The sequence below is a fragment of the Phoca vitulina genome, unplaced genomic scaffold (genome assembly GCF_004348235.1).
Source record: "Phoca vitulina isolate PV1807 unplaced genomic scaffold, GSC_HSeal_1.0 scaffold28, whole genome shotgun sequence".
Classification (NCBI taxonomy): Eukaryota; Metazoa; Chordata; class Mammalia; order Carnivora; family Phocidae; genus Phoca; species Phoca vitulina.
The window spans coordinates 21,021,949-21,042,052 of record NW_022589731.1 but is presented as its reverse complement, the minus strand read 5'-3'; the positions used below and the strand labels follow the sequence as shown (position 1 = coordinate 21,042,052).

Genomic DNA, 20,104 nt, shown 5'->3' with positions numbered 1-20,104 from the left:
ATCTTAGCCCACTTCCTAGGTGACATTTTTGTCTTCCTCCCCAGTATTCCACCCTTACTACTCATCAGCCAAAGTCAAATTACTGCTTGTTGCCCACACAGATGCCTATTTTTTCCACCTCCTCTCTTAGTGAATGGTTTCCTCCACCAGGAACACGCTTTATTTAATAAAGCCCAGCCTACTACTACCTTCTTCATCTAACAAATGATCACTTTTGTGCAAAGCACTATGCTAGGCACCAGAAACCGTGACATGAAATTCTTTGTTCTCCATCCTTAGAGATCTTGCACACTAGAGGTAGAGACAGGCTGCTAACACAAACCACAGCAAAATCTATTATTAAGTGCAACGACAGAGATAAGAACAAAATGCTGTGGGAATCCCCCTCCCCAGTTTCTGAGCCTCAAGATTTCTCATTTTTTGATCAGTGACAACATGAATCTTTCAAACCAATGAAAGGTACTTATAATCTCTCTTATGGTTTTAATTGTGCATATATTTCTTTTTCCTCTGTTATTGTACGCATTCTCTGTGTGTGAGGCTTGGTGAGAACACCAGAATTGAATAAGACACAATTTTTGCTCACAATTGTATTGGTGTGTGTGCATAAAACCATTCAACACAGCTAACTATGACATAAGGCAGGCTTCAGTTAAGTGCTCAAGGACAAAGTGGTAGGAGAATCAATTCTGACTAGAGAGAGAGGTGAGCATAAATCTCTTGAACATCAGCAGGATTTTCAACAGCTGAGTTGGGGACGAAGAAAGAGAGAAAAGGCATTTCAAAAAAAAGAATACCATAAAAAAGGCAGAGATGTCTCAAGTCCTGGTGTTCTCCTCACGGTATAAAGGCTGAAGCCGGGCACACAGGAAGCAGTACTTAAATGCTAGGGCAATAAATTTACTCCCCCCACATACAACTTATATTCATGAAGAGAAAAATCAGAAAAGCTCTTGGTATTTCAAACATACAGGCTTCCAAAACATTTTTTTTAAGCAACTGAAAAGTGATTTTTTAAAAGTCCACATGTTCTTCATGAAGTGACTTTCCTGAGGAACAAATTAGACAACTTATAAGCGACCTTTCTAGCTTATTCAAGGCCCACTCAGTAACAAAAGCCAACAATCCCGTGGCGCTTATTACGTGCAGTTCTAAGTACTTCACACATATTAATTCATTTAATCCATATAAAAACTTTAAAGTAGGCACTATTGTCTCCATTTTGAGAGTGGAAAAAAAAAATAAGGTTCAAAAACGTGGAACTTGCCTTAGCAAAGCCAAGATTGAGGCTAGGCAGTTTGGTTCCGAAGTCTGCTCTTAAACACACGACTGCTTTTACTGAAGCAGTAATTTCTTATGAGAACCCTACTGAGCTGAGGGCACTGAGCTGAGGGCATTAGCTCCTCGTTGCAGGGAACTGGAAGAAGCGGAACTTATTAGGAATATCTATAAAGGGTCAAAATTATCCTTTGTTTTATATTTTGAATGAAATGGTATTTTCCCCTACTTTCCATTCACATGATATCCTTCTGAATTCCTTTCAATGAATGCCTTAATTGACATAAGTCTGCTGTTGATAAAGGACTGGTATACTATTCTATAGAAAAGTCCTTATTTGCACATCAATTCAACTTACTTTTGTCCAAAAACAAGGCCATCTGCTTCTCCAGACCCTCAGGACCCCCCCTTGTGGAGTCATCTTCATATTTTAATGGGATTGGGGTGTTGGGGTCAGCTGCAGGAAGGTCGCTTTCTTTTTTAATGCTGCTATCCACAGATTTTAACCCCTTTAAAAAAGGAGAAACATTTACTATACGCATAACTGAAGGTCAACTAGAAACTAAATATAAGGCTCTGAACACATTTAGGAGTATTTAAATTTTGAAAACAGACTTGAAAAGACTACATTTTACTTGAAACGGTTGGGAAAAACTAATTTTCACTTTATGCTTAAAGGGGAAAAAAAGAATCATTCAGAATAATGTTTAGACACCAATAAACAAGCGCTATGTGCATACCAAATATAAGTTTACTGAAACAGTTTAGACAAAATTAAGACTTACCTCCAGAACATAGCTAAGCACGAGTCTACAGCGCTCCTCTGTGTCATGGCAAACTGGAAACGTGCAACTGGGCTTCAGAAACAAACATTTAAAACTATTAATATGCTGCCCACGTGACAAACTCCACAGCTCTCGGCTCCTGGGAATTATTAAAACTCTACACATCAATAATTTCAAAATCTGCTGTGCATTCAGCTTTGTGAGGTAACTGATACTAAGGTTAATGTACTGCTTTCACTGCAGATAAAAGTGACGTAAGCATCCACAAAAACCTTGCCTAATAAAAAGATCTTCCAAAGTATGTTACTTTAAATTCTTAAAGTTTTAAAAATAATTCTATTAAGAGAAAAAAACAAGAATGTGAGTAATGTTTTAGATACATGTATACCTAATCTAATAGGTGAGTTTAATCCCTAATTAGCACTGATACTTGGTAACACACAGTTAGCAGTAAGTTAAGTATCACCAATGGCTCATTGCATAATTTGTAGAATTTATATGCTTAATTATGAGCAGAACCAGTTAACAACCTGTATCTACTAAGTGATCTTATGTGTAAGGGCCTCTGCGAGGCATTCCATTTTCGGTGAATCCTACAAGGCTGGAATGACTGTTCTCATTGTGCATCAAGCACAGATGTTAAGTAACCTGTCCGTGGGCACAGTCACTGAGCTGGAAATGAGGTGCTGAAGCCATGCTGACTCTAGTTTCAAAAGTACACTAATAAGGCAAAGCTAACAAAAGACCTGTTTATATGAATAATAGGACCGCATTTTTTGAGTGCTTCAGATATTGATAAAAAGTGCCGTCTCTGTAAAAAACTGTAAACTAACATACCACTACGTCTTTGTCATCTACTTGCCCCATAAATCTAGGGTCTTGTGTTACAATGCAGTTCCCCAAATACACAGAACTTCTGCCATCAGTAATCTTGTTTATAATCAGGAAAAACTTTTTTTTTTTAATTCCACTGGGGGGGTTCAAGCTGAAAGTGCACTAAAACTCAGACGGACAGTTAAGAACTTGTCCTGTAGTCATTTAATCAAGTATTTCCTGAGCACCCATTACGTGTCCTCAACATGGGAGATACAAGAATGTCTATACGTACAGGGAGCTTCTGTTTTCATGAAGGGAAACAAACACAAGCTTTAGATACAGATTATGATCTCCATGAAGGAGATAAAAATATAGCATGCTCTGGCTAGAGTGGTCAGGGGAAAATCTTCAGAAGGAGCAACATTTCCATCAAGACTTTAGGCTTAAAAAAGGCAGCCATGAACACTCCTGGGACGTGCCGAGCACACGCAACAGCAGATGCTTCACGTGGGCACGATCTGGATGAGCTTGAGGCAGGAGAAAAGGCAACGTGGCTATGGTAAATGAGAAGGGAAAGTGAAGAGTCAAAAAGATAGGCAATGTTTTTGGGCGACAGAGGTGTCCTCTAAAAATCTATCTGGATATAAAGTTTCCATCTGAAAGTCAAACTTAGAGCTTACGTTAAGAGATTATCTGTATATATATCTATATTCAGTTTGGGGAATAGCCAGTCTTTTAAGGCTGACTTGGATCTGATCACAGGGAGGTAGGACTGGGAAGTAATTAGGATTTAGCAAACTGAAACGTAATTCTACTGTCTGCAAATGACCAACTGGGAGAAGAAGAGTCAGTGCAGTCCATGTCAACAGCACTTAAAGGGCAGGAAGTGGTTAGAGTCCATCTGACCTTGGCCAGGCTAGAGATGCGTCCAGTCTAGCTGATACGGCCCAGTCACGGAAAAGTGCTGTCCTGTGGCACCGGGATGAGGTACCAGCTTCCCACAAATGGGTCAACAAGCCACCCCTGGTCTGCTCTTATTCTACATTTACCAAGCAGTCTACACATTCAGTGTCCCAGTAACCCAGAAACTGAGAATGAATACCCCGGTGAGGAGACGGGACTATACACTGGTCACTGCAAAGGAAAATCTCCTACATAAAAATTAATATACTGATGTGTGGTTTACACATCGTCTACCATTGGTTTGCATGTGGATCAGTTACCCTGGGGCAATTATAAAACAGGTTTTAGTATTCATAAAGCTAATGATTACTAGGCCCTGGACCATGAAGGATCTACTGAATTTTTTTTTTTTTTTTAGAGATTTGAAAGAGAAAGAGCGAGTGAGCGAGCGATTGCAAAAGCGCACGTGCACACACAAGCAGGAGGGGTGGAGGAAGAGGGAGAGAGAATGTGAAGCAGACTCTGCACTGAGCACGGAGCCTGACACGGAGCTCAATCTCAAGACCCTGAGATCATGACCTGAGCTGAAACCAAGAGTCAGAGTACGGCACCCAGGCGTCCCAGTAATGCCATCTTTTGAGAGGCTAGCTGTATTCAGTTAATAATTGTTTTTCCATTGATAAAACTTTAATACAATTTTACCATGCTTACTCGGATTTGATGAATGGATTTGTATTTTTCTGGAACTGACAATTCTCCAACAGACTTAATAATAGCTACTGCTTTGTTATCATCTGAGGGATCAGAACTGGTGCTATAGGATCCATTTTCATCGCTGTCTGGCATTTCTTCCTCCTCTTCACTGTAACTTTCATCAGAATTCTCATTTAAAGGAGATTCTGAACTTTCTTCTTTTTTAGGTTCATCTAATTGAAAAAGTTCTGAAAGCATGTAATTGGCTGAAGCAATAATCTTATAAAAAAAAAAGAAATACATGTGATTGTCATCAAAACTGAGCATTCTAAAGTAGAATAAATTTTACTACTGTACTAACAAATTTTAGGAGGTCTGCAAACAGGCTGTTTCCACACTGTAATACACACAGAACTGTTCTCAAGTCAAGGTTATCAACACTGTGAAGGTTCTCCATAAAATCTTCATGGGTTATGTTTATTTCCTGCAATTATTCCATCCCCAGCCCTCTGTTCTTAAAAAACGGTGGCAACTGGAAATAAAAGTTTTCACAGGGAGTGTCGTAACTAAAATATTAGCAAGACAACACTCCATATTAACTGAGAAACTAGAATTTCTCTTTACAAGCTATTAATTAAAGCTATTAATTAATAAGGGTTTGATAAGCAACTGGTATTTATTACATGATCTTTGATTCCAGGGGGGGAAACCCCCACTAGCTTAATGAAGGAAAAGTCCATCTTGGCATCTCTTAAAATTAGCATTTATATATTATCATTATTTATTCTACTCTATTATCTGTTGTTACTTTTGATCACAGACATTCAATAGTTTCAACACCCTTTCCTAACTTTCACATACACTATTCAATTTCCACTAAATACCACCACTTCAATCGGCAATTAGATATTGAAGTCAGAAATTATTTTGCCATTTTTCTTCAAAAAGCGTTTTCTCTTGGTTTGGTCTCTAGAATAAACTTTTATATCCAACTAGATGTGGCTACAATTAAAATTAACTTGGATCTTTAAAAAAAACACTGCATATGCTCCATGCCTTTCCTAATTTAAATGGAATACAACTAGCATTACACCAAAAAGGAGTTGTCAGATTCAGACAACTGAGGGTAAGGGTGGTGTAAAATTGTGGGGCACGTGACTAAAAGATTATTTTAAGAGATGCTTTATATACTGAAGAAGCACAGAGTTTGAACCTTATTTATACAACAAAGTGATAACAAGGCCTGTTTGTGTAAATGGATCTTTTAAAAAATACTGTAAAATAGTTTTCCACCTTCTAGAAGTGCTAAGACAAAGGAAAACAACAGCACCACTGTTAAAATGACATGAGTTCTAGAATTATAGAACAGTGTTATCCAACAGAAATGTCATGTCAGCCAGCCACCTATGAAATTTTAAATTTCTTCTGGCTAAATTATGAAAAGTAAAATCTGGTGAAATTCATTTTAATATATTAGTTCAATAACACAAAATATTATCATTTCAACATGCAATATCTACACCCAACCTTCAAAATTCAATGTGCACTTTACACTTAAAGCACACCTCAATTCAAAGTAAGCACACTGTAAGCACCCAACAGCCACAAGTGGTTACTGGCTACCATAATGGACAGGGCGGTTCAGACTATGAATTAAGAGGCTTTAAAGTCTAGGCAACAATCTTTCAGAATGCTAGAGTATTTTTAAAGAGCATATAAATGTTAATCTTACTTGAGGATGTCTGCTTTTGTCCAACAATTTAACACAATTAAGAAGCAATGTTCTAATAGTCCCGTAGTGTTTCTTATTTTGATTCTTCTTCATCATCATGTTGCAAGCAACCCTAAAAAAATGTTTATATCAACTTTACACCCCATTCCTCTTTCTCTGCAAGACTCAAGCACAAGCATGCTCTTCTCACCTTCCAATAGAATGAGGATGTAAGAAACAATACTGTATTTTAAAATACGGTATTTACTTCCCCCCCAAGCTGACTTTGGTACAGCCTGTGAACATACATACATACTTTGCTTCTTAAGCTACAAAAACCTAAAAGGTATTTAAAAGCTTTGACCCGGATAGTGTGGCTGTGCACTTTAAAATTTTAAATAAGGCCACTTCTTCAAGCACTCACTTATATAAGAGAATAGCCACCGGCATTGTGAATGGATTTTGGTACTTGTCTTCAGTTTCTTCACAAAGAGTAGTGAGATCATAAAGCTTCACTATATCGCTGCCACTTGCTGAAAAGGAAAACAAACCTTAGTTTACCAGGGTCACTCAAATCAATTATTATTGTTCATTCAGGAAGGAATTTACCTTTAAACAGCCAATAGGTATGTCCTTCTTTCGTACAGTTAGATTTTAGAAATGATAAAATATTCTGGGCAATGTCTTTTATGACTTTCGTAGAGAAGTTTGAGTTTTCCAAATTGGGAATCTCTTCGGTTTTTATCATTTCATATTTCTGTAAAACATAGAACGCAGTTTCAGAGAAAACCTAGGCAGCAACCCTTCTCTTATTAAAAAGGAACCAAATATATAAATCCTGCCATCAGAGATCCATGCAGCCCCAAAGAGCTGAACCCACTGGTTTTCAATCTTTTTATCGCTCCAACATTCCAAAGGAACCCGACCCACCTGTCAGCAATGCTGTCGGCTTACCACAGGAACAAGTCTCAAGACAGAATCACCACCAATTCAGAACCACAAATTCAGGCGCGATCCTGCTTCTGTTCTCACATGGAACAGCTTGCAGCATACCCTTCCTTCTGTTCTACCTGGTGGTTTTCACCTGGGAGGATGGTAGATGAAGGCAGACTTCACCCAGCCTGCTTTTCCCCCAGACAGTAGACTCACTCGGCAAGTCCCTCCAGTAGACACTACTCTTCCCTTGGGCTACGGACGCGACTCCTTTACAGAAGCAGAGACGGGGACTGGAGGCAGCAGCAAGAGCAGAGGCCACATGGACACCACCGCCACGACTTCTAAAGTACCTCCAAATTTCTTTCTAGTTTGTCTTCTGTTCACACTTCCTTAAATGTCTCTGACCACATTTTCTGAAAACTCTAAGACAAGAAACTCCAAATCGATTGGAAAATAAGACCAAATAGTCTCCTAAGGTTGGTTTTCCTCCTTCTCGGTTCATCTAAAGCCCCACATCATAATTCCTTCCTTAAAATCCTGGATTTTATACTGCACTCTTCAGGCCCCCCTCCCCTTTCACCCACATGGGGAAAGGCTCCAACGTTTGAGTTGAATAGATTCCCGTGGTGATGACATCCAACAGTATCCAGGGAGATGGACCTCAGGTTATTTCTCTAGCCCCATCTTCTCCAAGGCCTGTAACTTCAAACTGCTCATGGACATTTCAATGCTTTCCTCAAATGGAACACATGATGAAGACTGATCACCTTCCCTGCCTAAACCAGTTCAATGTCCCCACATCTCTGGCAATGACTTCACCGCGACTCTAGACCCTAAGCCCTGGAATTCCCTGTAACCACCCCCTCCGGCCACAGCCTCTCATTAAATGCTGCTGTTTAGGGTAATGGTACAACAGTGTTTCCCAACCAAGAGTGCAAATCAGAATCATCTACAAAGCTTTCTTTTTTTTTCTTTCTTTGACAGATACATAGATCCCACCTATCCTGAGACACTAGGAAGCCAAGCAAACTGTCTTTTTAGAGACCACGAGTGATTCTGATAAACACTGAAGGTTTAGAATCACTGGGCTGGAATACAATGGTTAGAAGCATGGCCTCAGCGAGATACAGGTTCAAATACTGGCACCACCACTTACTAGCAATGGAGCCCTGGGCGACTCACTTGAGCTCCCTGATCCTCAAGTTTCCCTCTTCATCAAAAGGGAATACTGGTATTCCAGCAGCTAAGAAGATCAAGTAAGTAATGCATATAAAGCACTTAGCAAAGTATCTGGAACAAAACAAGCACTCAATAAATGCTAGCTCCTTCTTATCATTGTCAATTCTTAGTATTTTCTCTACAGTCTAAGTCCATCAAGTTACTTGCAAAAGTAACTCCCTCCCCAGGCTTCTTGTCTCCAAGCCCCCCGTGCCTGTCCTACAAACCATCTCCAAACTAAGACTCCAACACAACGAATCTCACCTCCCAGATGCAAAGCCTTCTCAGATTCCAGATTACCAATCGAACTAAGCCCACACTCAGTATCCTAGATTCTCCATTATTTGACTTCGGCTTTTCTAATCTATTTGCTATTTTGTTACATGAATCTTGTGTCCCTAGATGCATTTGTTATCAATCCCTTCATTTACTTAACACTAGTCTTCTAACATTCATCTCTTGTTTTTGGAGAGGCTATCATTCAAGATTCAGTGGAGAGACCACTTCTTCCAGAAGTCTCTTTCAGATCAAAACAGAAGTGATCTCACCTTCCCTGACCACCCAGACCTACATGGGTGCCCTGCCCTTCTAACAGATGGTCTCCTATCTTTCTCTTTGCACCTGTTATTTCCCTTTAGTATTTTACCTTCCTCGGTAGTGACCAAACTTTATTCTTTGTTTTCCCTCAATACTTATAATGAGGATAAAGTACCTCACAAAAAGAACAAGCTCAATAACAATATGCTATATAAACTACTGACTTCACACATTATTGTTGTAACCTTCCCCTAAGACTCTGCATGTACTGAGTAGATATTTGTATACTAAATGGATACCTTCACTGAATAGACACTTCTAGGTAATTAATTACTATGAATGCCTAGCATTAAAATCAGAGTTCTATGTCTACAAATGTAGGTTGCAGTATATTTATGAACTTCCCACAAATGACCTGTACAATTACACTCCTGTAACATCTAGAATTCTGATATTACCCAATCAAATGTGAAAACACTCAAACTTCAGTTTATTCACAACAATCTTCCTTATTAGAAAGACAGCCTAGTATTTAAGGGCCTCAAAAACTTTGGTGAGGCACTCTGCACTGATTTACATTTGGGAGAAAATTAGAGAAGTCACGCTGTACCTTACTTACCTGCACAATTCCATTTACGTGAAAACACATCACAAGTTCCGGTACGTTGCATATCAAGTTGTCCAACCAATAGTCAATTCCAGTTAGCACGTTGATTGGTTTGTTGTTGTCCCTAAAAATACACATTTCTAGTGTTATGGAGTTTAAGATGTTCCATAATAAACCATCTGAGACTTATTTCCACCATTTAATCATTTTAATCTATTCTCCCCTAGGTGAAAAATGCCGTATGAACTTTATTTCCTGATGAGATATGCACATGTAGCTCACGTGGTGTGCTCTTTACCACCTTTCCGTAAGCTCTGCTTGCGTTCCTAACTGGAATCCATACAAGTTTTCAGTAAGAGTAGAAGGAAATAGGATAGCAGATTACTGTGAGCCTACTGCATGCTCCTCATACAACCTGAGGTGAAAGACTGACCACCAGTCTTTAATAATGCCCACGCTGTAGCTCACACTGGCTGATAGGAACACATACAGCTGGAGCACTAACAGAAGTGCTCACAATTAGTTAACAAGAAGCTGGTAGACCATCTCCTTAACTAATTAAATCCTATTATATTCTCACTCGTTGTGAATTCAGACATAAGATTAAGCTGGTACAACAGATCTCTGACTCCATTCGTTAAGGACCTGAATGCAAACCCAGCCCCAGGGCTTTCAGCATTTGCTGATAATAGCCCCGTCCTTACTGTGATGATATCAATGGGGGGGGGGGGGGGGGAAGAGGGAGGTGAAAAACCCAGATAAAGGTGATGATTAACAGATTAAGTGAAAGCAGATAAAACACTGCCTCTAAAGAAATACCATTTTGGTTTACCTGAGACGTAGGCTGACTGCAGGATATCTGCCTCCTCCAAATATAGGCATGTTGGAGCCAACTAACATATGTATATCTTCAAATGTCCATAAGATATTCCGAACAAAATCATTTTTAAGACCCTTTGATTAAAAATAAAATAGGAGAGGTTATTATGTAATGCACAGGAGATACATAATTTCCCCCCATGATTCACAGAAATTCTAGAAAAAGGAAAGACAAAGAAGACAAAGTAAAGTCAAAGAGCTATAAGATCACAGAGATGTTTAGAAAGTGATTTTCAGGATCAAGTGGACTTTTTTCCCTACAAATTCCAATTCAGACTAGCTTTTAAATGACAAAGTAGACTGGGGATCAGGTGTCCCAATCTGGACACCACGGAAAGCATACCTGACTGTTCTCCCCGTCATTGAATAAAGTAGTCAGGTTTTGTTCTTTGGGTGCTGAGGCCACATGCCCCACTATGTATGAGGGTTCAAGAGGCTCACTTCCCTGTGAAAAGTGCAAGGATAAGGAGTGACTCTGCTGCCGTAATTTCTCACAAATGGCCTACTTTTCAAGAGTATCCCCTAAACATTCAAACTATAAACCTCAATCTACTTTTGTGAATTTAGGACTAATGTGCAAATCATGAACTCTCATTAATGTGTGGCTTACTTCAGCTCTTAATTATCATAGTTATTCTAATAAGCTAATCACATTTAGATCATACTCAAAAAAGATTAAAGATTATTTTAAGCTTTCAAAGTTTTCATTTTTTTTCTTTTTTGGATAAATCTGAATACCACTGCTATTTCAGCCCACCCCATCTCTACTGAATTAAAAAAATTTCTAAGAAACCTCAGCCGGATTCTTTTTATTTTTCCTTTATCTTTAAAAAGATTTTGAAGTCATCTCTACATGCAACATGGGGCTCAAACTTTCAAACCCAAGATCGAGAGTCCCACACTCTACTGAATGAGCCAGCCAGCACCCCTCAGCCATATTATTCTTGAGACATCGGTCATCAGAGCAGCCCCGACGTCTGCCATTGTCTGGCATGTGCTTCACAGAACACTAGTCCCTGAGGTACTCAGTGAAGAACGTCCAGGGTAAGCTCTGAAACCCACTGCTCACTACAGATTTGCTTTTGGACAGTAACAATGCTTATTACATTAAAAAAGCCTCTAAAAGGTTCTGTAGTAGAAAAATCAACTTCCCCTCTGTAAAATCCAATGTTCTCAAACTTATTTAATCTTGGAACACGTTTTATTCTTAATACATTCTGTGGAATATATTCTAGAAAACACTTGAGGAAGGGGAACATTTGATAATGGGTAAACTCAATCTACCACTCAAATTTCCAACCATTAGGGACAGTTGTCTTAAGAAACATTACTTTATACCTTTAATCCCAAGATCGGTATGTGTATGTGCATGTGCATAGCTTATTCCATAAATTTCTTACTTCTCAACCTATGTGCATGCTAATAAGCTCAGCCCCTGCCTGTGAAGTGAGTACACTCGACTGCAAGTACGGTGGGGGTGGGGGACAATCTCCAGTGCTTTTGCTCTGCCTTGTACTCTTCTTAAAGAGTCCCACTAGATCTTCAAGCTTTTTTTATTTTATTTGTTTGTACAGACAAGTCACCAACCTGTGGACCAAATCCCCAAACTGTATTTGCGAGGTAGCAGCTTTAGTGGGAGTCTGGGCTCTGGATTATAATGTTATCAATAAAAGTCTGGCTCCAAGGCCAACCACAGACACCTATTTAAACTCTAACACTGCTTAACACAGGCCTCAAACCAGCAAGGTTAGTTTTGGGAATAATAATTCATGAGGAAGGGGCGCCTGGGTGGCTCAGTTGTTAAGCACCTGCCTTTGGCTTGGGTCATGATCCCAGGGTCCTGGGATTGAGCCCCACGTCGGGCTCCCTGCTCCACGGGAAACCTGCTTCTCCCTTTCCCACTCCCTCTGCTTGTGTTCCCTCTCTCGCTGTCTCTCTCTGTCAAAAAAATTAAATAAAATCTTCTAAAAAAAAAAAAAAGAATTCATGAGGTAATAGAGTGCACAACAATCTCTAAATTTGAAATTTAGGCAGTATAATGTTACATAAAATATTCTGTCAAAGATGATTTTTTTTTTATGGCAGGCTAGCTCTGCTTAGGACCACGGCATTGCTATGACAATCCTACTGCTTAACGGCCCTTCTAAACACGTGTGGACCACATGGATGCAGCGGAGTACTGCTTGTCAGGACAGGTCTCTGAAGTCAGAAAGCTCAAGGTTTCAATCTTCAGATTTCACCAGCAGTGTGACCATGAGCAAACATCTACTCTTTATGAACTTTACTCACTTATAAAATGGTACCATCAACACTTAATACATGTACAGCTCCAAGGATGAAAAAAATGTATACGTACGCACATGCACATACACATACATGGCTTAAAGTACATGGCATAAGAGGCATTAAATATATGCCGGTTTACTTCCTCCACATACAAATCTACAGATTCTCAAAAGCCTCCCTGATTTTTCACAGTAAGCCCTAAACAAGGTAAGGACAAAATGATAAGGCTGGGAGACGAGCAGAGAGGTGGCAGGAGATTCGTATTTCTGTTACGCGGTCTTTTTGTAATGTGTGGGTTTTGAAGTCAAGGAATACTAAATGAATTTTTAAAAACTCCGTTAATGTAATATAATCACATATAGGAAAATGCATAAAATAAATCATACAGTAAAATGACTAATTACAAAGCAAATTATCCATGTAATCATTACCCAGGTCATGACACTGGTCCGTGCTAGCACCCAGCACCCACGCCCCTTCTCATTCGCACAACACCCCCCCTCTTGGAGGTTAGCACTATGTGAACCTGCAAATTACTTCCTTCTTTTTCTTTATAACTTTCCTAACTTTGGAAAAAATTTAAATTCATTACATAGCTTAATGAGCTTTCTCTATCTTAAAACGTACTAAAACTAAAATCAAGTTAAATGTATTTCCCTCCTGTAACCCTGTAGTTTGGGAGGATAGCAGCAATCTGGACAAATAATGTTCAATATGTGAGAACACATAGCAAGAGGAAAAACACAATTTACCAAAGATCTCATTTTTATCTTCTTCGACTTTGTCAATATGTTTTCCTAAAAACAGACATGCATAAATTTACATAGATGCAGTTACTTTACTCTTTGATAGACACAGTAAAGACAAAAACTAAACAAGAAATAAGAAAAAAACCCAAGAATACAAGAGACAAAACAGACATACTACTTTCTCTTCCTTTCTAAAAGCTTTATAATATTAATGTGGGTTAAGTCTCAGGAACTTCACCCAGAAAATCCTAAGGGCAATTTTAGGCTTAACAATCTAAAAATTAAGGTAAGAAGGTCAGTATTAAATTACAAACAGGCCTGTGAGTCTCAATATTTGATAAGCATTTACTGTTAAGTCTAAAGCTTAAAATATTCTATATCACTATATCATATAATATTCTTATGACTTCAAGGAGATAATCGGTATTGATAAACATACTGGTAAGCTATTTTAAAAGCTAATAAAAATCTTTAAATATTTCGAATTAATTTTAAAAATCTAATCTAGCTATTCATAGTTTTTATAAATTCTATTTTGAAAAATTTTTTTAAGTAATTTTTCCAATTAATTATAAGACATAGAGTATTTTTGACTCCTGTTCTATTTTTATTAACAAGATCATTGGTTTTGTCTTCTTAAATGAGTTTACTAAATTAACATCTAAGTACTAACTAACCTGACTGGAAGCACTGGGATCTTCAGAAACTGAAGAAGGCATTTCAAAGGGGGCGGGCCACGAAGCCCCGTCTGAATCATTTGTCTGATCTGAACTGGAGGATTCCTGCTGTTCTGCAGCAGATGGGACGGGCTGAGCGGCTCCATCACCATTGATACTGGCCAAATCAGAAATAAAAATATCACATTGTTACTAAAGTTAACTTTATGTGATAGTCTACCGGTTTTTAAAAGCTAAATTCCATAATCAACCATAAATCTTATTTAAAACAGAATAGGAGACACTGAAATGTCATCAATAGTTGCAAAACTTAAATTACTTTTACTAGCTTAAAATTAAATTTCAGAACAGAATTTCATTTTCCTTAAGATAAAAAATAATCAAGTAGCCAAGTACCTGTAATATAAAAACTTGGAAAGAATAGCCTTCTGATACCAGTGCTCTTTGCTCTTTTTCTTCCTCTGCCACTTCTGATCAATGAGTCTTTGATAAAATTCTTTCAGCCATGTCCAATCACCAGTCTGAGTAACAAAAGAAAATGATAAATACAACAAACCTGTAATCAAAACAATTTGTTACCCACTCTTTTACAGAAAATATAAATACTATTTAATAAACACATACTCAAACACTATCTTTCTAGACTCAATCCTATCACCTCTTTTGGGAAATCTGTCTTCCTTTTCTCCCTGAGCCAGGCTAAGAGAAGTGGTTTTTCTTTCTACCACATTCCTTAGTACCTGGAGTAAGTCCCAATACGCCTACCATATTGAAATTATCTGGGTATGTTTATAATGCCAAAACTGTAAGCTGCTAGCAAAGGACTGTGATTTACTGTCACATCCCAAGAGCTTGACCAGTAGCAAGCATACATATACACTGAACTGCCAACAGTCCCCAGTCCAAGTACAGAAATGGAGAGCAAGCCTTGAGAAACTGAAACGTTACTGTTACACTTTTCAAAAAGTATCCACCAACGTCACATGGGAGGGTGGGGAAGTCATTTACCAAAATAGTTTGAGAAGCTCTGCTTTAAGTGAACCAATTAATTCTAATAACTATGTATTCATAGGAATAATTTCTAACATTTTTCACATTTCCTGGCAGTTATGTTTCATGAGAATCTCTTTAATGGAGACATCAAAGGACTTTTCAAAAATTTTAACTATCCCCTTAGATTTCTGATTTTTCACAACTTTCTTCATTGGTTTCATCCTTTTCTTTGCAAGAATCCTGGCTGTTGGTTATAAATAAGTTTCTTCCCCGTTCACTCTGTTTTCTATTTTTTTGTTATTAAAACTTCTTTATATTCCACGAAACGTCACATTTCTCAGTTGCCGAACTGCATTTCCCCTTCAGCCTTTCTTTGAAACAATATTGCTAGTGCCCTTAAGTTGTTAAAATAGTGCTTTAATGGTTGTTTTTCCACAAAAAGTATCACCTGAGATGATCTCATGAAGAGTTCCTGAATATCTAACTCATCGAGTAAGAGAGTCCTTCCTATGCGGTGTACAGCCATGCTTACATGGGACTTGCTGTAGGGAATCTTCAGGAGCTTTTTTATGTTCTTTAAAAAATTAAGAGGAAAAATAGTTAAAAAAGACCTTTTTAGTGTGACTTGATCTCTTTCAAATTTTAACTTCATTCAATTTTAAAGCATAATAAACTTTATTTTCCTAAGGTTATACAAACTGTACTGTACACAAATAGCTAAATATAAACACGTGAAGACAAAACTTTAAAACCAGGATCACCTACACTTTAGCTGTCATCCTATGTTAATGTAAATGGTGGGCAAAGATTTATTTTTACACAATGGAATTTCCTAAAGTTAAGTGCGTACAGGTCACTTTTGCACTGACCTAGGCTTTTAGCATATCAGATAAAACTGACCAACTAAGGAGCAATAGATTTTGCCATAAGTATCATTTCTAATTCTCAACTGGTAACATTATATAAATCATCCCACACATTTTAATGACTTATAAAAATTGCTATTATTAAAACACAGCCATCAATATTAATTATTTACCACTGCCAGTGTTTTGGGTGTCGCTCCTTCCTTTTTGAAAGGAGATGTGGCAGAGTGTTACTTTACTAACAGAAAGGGTACTCGATAATCAGACAGTTGTATCTTATTTCATCAGCAATTTTTCCAGACTACAGAACAGAGCATGTTATAAATCCCTGACAAACACCCCAATTACATTCTCCAATAAGGACACTTACTTCAGAGTCAGAGACAACGTCTACATCATTTCCCACAGAATCAATAAAGTCGTACGCCATACCAAAGCTAATGAAGGGAACAAAGGCCACAAAGGTCATGCTTATAATGATACAAGTAGAGTTTATAAGAGAATACACTATCCCATCACTTCCAGGATACCCATCTTCCACATTCTTACATCTCTGCAATCAATATGCCTATCACCATTAGAATTAAATAGTTTTTCCTTCTTTGTGGTACAAAGACTTAAATCAATCACATCTTAAATTTGATAAAATACAGTAATAATCATTAGAAGCAATTAATAGCAATTACTTTCTTTTTATAATTACAAATCCCCCAAAAAATCTCCAAGAGAAAGCAGTTCAAGATAGTATACTTTTTAGGTGAAGAGATAAGTGTTTCTGCTTGTATTTTTCTTATCAGGATTTTAGTCTCTAGGACTGTGTTGCTAGTGATACACAATACTACTTTTTCGGGGGATAAAAAAAAAGAACATGACCCCAATTCAGCCGAAAGGAGAAAAGAAAAAAAATGTTGTGTCAGGTGCCACGTGAGGCCGTCTACAATCTCTAAGCCTGAAAAGCAGCTGATGTCACCATTTTTCAGTTAGTAAGTGGCAGAGGATCAGAACACTTACCTAGGACTGCCTCACTTCAAAGGATGCTCTGATGATTTACCACGCAGGCTAGGCAAGTTACTTAAGCTTTCTAAGCCTCAGTTTTCCCATGTGAAAATTAGTTAACAGAACCTAACTAAAAGGGTTGTGAGAATTCAATGAGCTAAACATATAAAGTACTTTTAGCACATGTTTGCACATAGTCAATATAACTAAAATTTAAATCACTTCATAATATTTGTGTTGACATATAATTAAGCCATTCTTCTAAAAGAGAATATCTGGACTATTTCCAACTTTTTGCTAGTATAAATAATGCTACAAACAACGTTTTGCAAATACAACTTTTACCTTCGGAGGCATTAGGATAATTTCTAAACTACTAAATCATTAGGTTTTAACGTATTTATGGCTCTCATTGGTTATGTGGACATATTTTAGGTTCAGTCACAGAGAGGGAAAGAAAGAGTATCCTACACATTAAGTAGTCTACAAGAATATGAATGTTAGCATATGTTTCTCTGTAAGAACCCAGACCACTCTCTCACACTTAAATACCACCAGCAGAATTTCCAGCAACTGTCTCAGCAAGTATCAAAGTCAAGGGTGTAGGTCACCCAACATGGTGGGTTTCTACATCAGGCTTTTTCCGATGAAACCATCCACCACCATTTAATGAAAACCTCTACAGGGCAGATTAGGTAGTGTTAAGGGTTCTCCTCCTCATGTGCCACCCTGATTCTTTGTATTCACATACACAAAAAGTATGTAGATTGGCTAAAAATAAAACAGCTGATTGAATTTAAGTGGTCAAAACTCAGCTTTGTTAATAACATGATGCAGACCTGAAAGAAGTATACGCAACTGATGTCTTCATATTAGAATCCTACTCGGGGGGGGAAAAGGACTTTGAAAGTCAAATACAACCTTTCTCTAAAGAGAAATCTCACCAAGATGATAAGCATTACAAATTAAACCAAAAAAGCAAACATTAGAGTCTGGGGGCTTGTGGGGGGGGGGGGTTGTTGAGAGACAAGTAAAAATGCCACTGATTAATATTTACCTTGAAAATGGCTTGCTTTTCTTACTATTGCCAAGAATGGTAGTTCCTGCTGGCCCTAGTTTGGCACTCTCTCGTAACCAGTTGGCAGGTGGGAGTTTCAAGTCTGTTTTCTCTTCAAGGCGTGCAAATGCTGTTCTAGGAGGGGCAGAAGAGTATTTCACCACAGCTCGGCTCTTCACTTCATTGCCTCCAAGAAATAAAGCTGATCCCTAATTAACACATGGAACAAAACTTTTAATAACACTACTAGGAATTAAAAATCCCACCTTTATAAAAAGAAAAAAAACCCCACCACAACAGACTTCACAAGAATATATGCTACACTATTCTAATAGCAATAAACGCCAGCATACACTGCCGCATTTACTTAGCTCTTTTTCACATAACTTCAAAGAAAAACATGAGTCAAGAAGTACAATGTTTACGATTATCAGCTAAGACAGTGGACAAGCAAAAGCCAAGGACAGTCAACAGAATCACATTAATAAAATGCAGAATCTGATAAAACCTCTGTTTGTTATTAAAGATGTATTCTTTTAATTTCAGTAACATATCATTTAGAAAGTCGTTCGTGGTAGGATATCTGGGACGTTTTTGTTTTTTAAGTAAACTCTACGCCCAACGTGGGGCTTGAACTCACCACCAAGAGATCAAGAATCCTTCGTGCCACTAACTCAGCCATCCAGGCGCCCCTGGGGCTTGTTTTCAAGCAAACGTTTGGTAATTGATTCGTCGGTTCATTACACACTCTGAACCTTCACCTTCACGGGAAGGCACTGGGGGTTCCCCACACGCTTCACGTGCACTCCCCCAAGGAAGCTCAGTGTCCGAGTTCACTATCCTAACCTTTCACGCAGTCCATTTTCGGCCCGGGAAACACTATGAACCCTTCAAGGATTACCTCGATCCCAACTCGGTGAGCTCCCCGCTGACACCCGCTCTTTTCCCTCCAGCTTTGCACGACTGTGCCACATTTTGGAACCACATATTCACATGTACGCTCCTCGACAGCCCAGATCGTGCCTAACTCGCCCGTCGGTTATAACCGAGGGGGAAGCCAGAACTGCTTTTGATAACGAGTGACTTGGATGCAAATATCCGAATGCCTGACCACAGACACACGGGCTTCCACTCCGTTTGGGGGACTGTCCGGGAGACGCAGAGAAGGCATCAGCAGCCTCCGGGAACCGTAACATGCCTCCCCCGCGGAGCGGGCCCGCAGCCCCCGGAGCCCTGCAGGTCCCGCCCCAGGACGGACTCACCTGTGCAGAAGGTTCCTCGGATTCTCCCTGACACAGGAGGCTAAGCCCTCCCCGAGCAGCGGCCCCGGCCGGCGGAGACTCCGCTCCAGCCTCCTTGGAGTCCCCCATCACCTCCGCCCAGGGTAGGCGAGGCGGAACGGGATCCGAGGAGCCGCGACAGAAACCGGGCCCACCGGCGCGGCAGCACGGCAGAGCAAGCTCCAGAGACGCCCCGTTCACTGCGCTTCCGGTCTCTGACCGGAAGGAGTTGCCGTGACGCGCTCAAATCTCGCGATCTTTGTGCCAGAGGCCCGGCCCTGTCTTCCCCGGTGGAAGCCACCTTCGCGGCGGAGGCAGGAGGTGTAGTGCGCCTGCGCATGTCGGAGCCTCTTCAGGGGACCACGTCTCGCGGTAGCTGATTCCCAGGCTCCACCCCTTGCACGCCTCTGGCCTTTGTTGGCAAACAGTTCTGGCGACTGGGGCTCGGGGGTGTCAGTTTCGCCGAGGTCGTCGCAGCGCGGGCAGGGAGGTGCTGCAGTCCGTGTAACCAGCGGTTCCAGTGAGATAAAGTAGCGAGGTCCTAGTGCTCCTGCCTCCCCAGCCTTCAGTGCCCCCACCGGCTTACAGACGGGCTCACAGCCCCAGGAAGGCAGAGATCAGGTGCCCAGGTGAGGGGCAGTGCAGACTGGAGCGCGCCCGGGCTCGGCGTCCTGCCCCCGCGTCACAATGCGAGGTTGGGCCCGCGGCCCGGAGTGTTGGAGCGGCGGCCCTCCGCCTTTACTGAAGGACGCATTTCAACGGCGGTCGCACCTCCACTGCAGCGTTTGCTTAGTGACTCGGGAAGCATCTGCGGAAAGCCTGCTACTTGTCAGGCCC

At 39.8% G+C, this 20,104-nt stretch overlaps 1 protein-coding gene across 3 annotated transcripts in view; it reads right to left on the bottom strand.

The window, feature by feature from the left end:
* The window catches only part of EDRF1 (erythroid differentiation regulatory factor 1), a 40,555-nt gene extending 21,083 nt beyond the window's left edge, over positions 1-19,472 (bottom strand). The window contains exons 1-16 of one of the 3 annotated variants that reach the window (XM_032423176.1): positions 19,250-19,472; positions 17,988-18,196; positions 16,305-16,371; positions 15,517-15,642; positions 14,472-14,596; positions 14,076-14,232; positions 13,402-13,446; positions 10,707-10,808; positions 10,317-10,438; positions 9,497-9,608; positions 6,796-6,943; positions 6,611-6,719; positions 6,208-6,319; positions 4,494-4,754; positions 2,064-2,135; positions 1,637-1,787 (exon numbers count right to left, since the gene is read on the bottom strand). In XM_032423176.1, the coding sequence (XP_032279067.1) occupies positions 1,637-1,787; positions 2,064-2,135; positions 4,494-4,754; positions 6,208-6,319; positions 6,611-6,719; positions 6,796-6,943; positions 9,497-9,608; positions 10,317-10,438; positions 10,707-10,808; positions 13,402-13,446; positions 14,076-14,232; positions 14,472-14,596; positions 15,517-15,642; positions 16,305-16,371; positions 17,988-18,196; positions 19,250-19,357 (2,026 nt within the window). In that variant the 5' untranslated portion in view covers positions 19,358-19,472. The remainder of the gene's footprint in view (positions 1-1,636; positions 1,788-2,063; positions 2,136-4,493; positions 4,755-6,207; positions 6,320-6,610; positions 6,720-6,795; positions 6,944-9,496; positions 9,609-10,316; positions 10,439-10,706; positions 10,809-13,401; positions 13,447-14,075; positions 14,233-14,471; positions 14,597-15,516; positions 15,643-16,304; positions 16,372-17,987; positions 18,197-19,249) is intronic. The other 2 variants (XM_032423177.1, XM_032423178.1) reach the window with 2 other exon arrangements.
* Between the last annotated feature and the right edge of the window lie 632 nt (positions 19,473-20,104).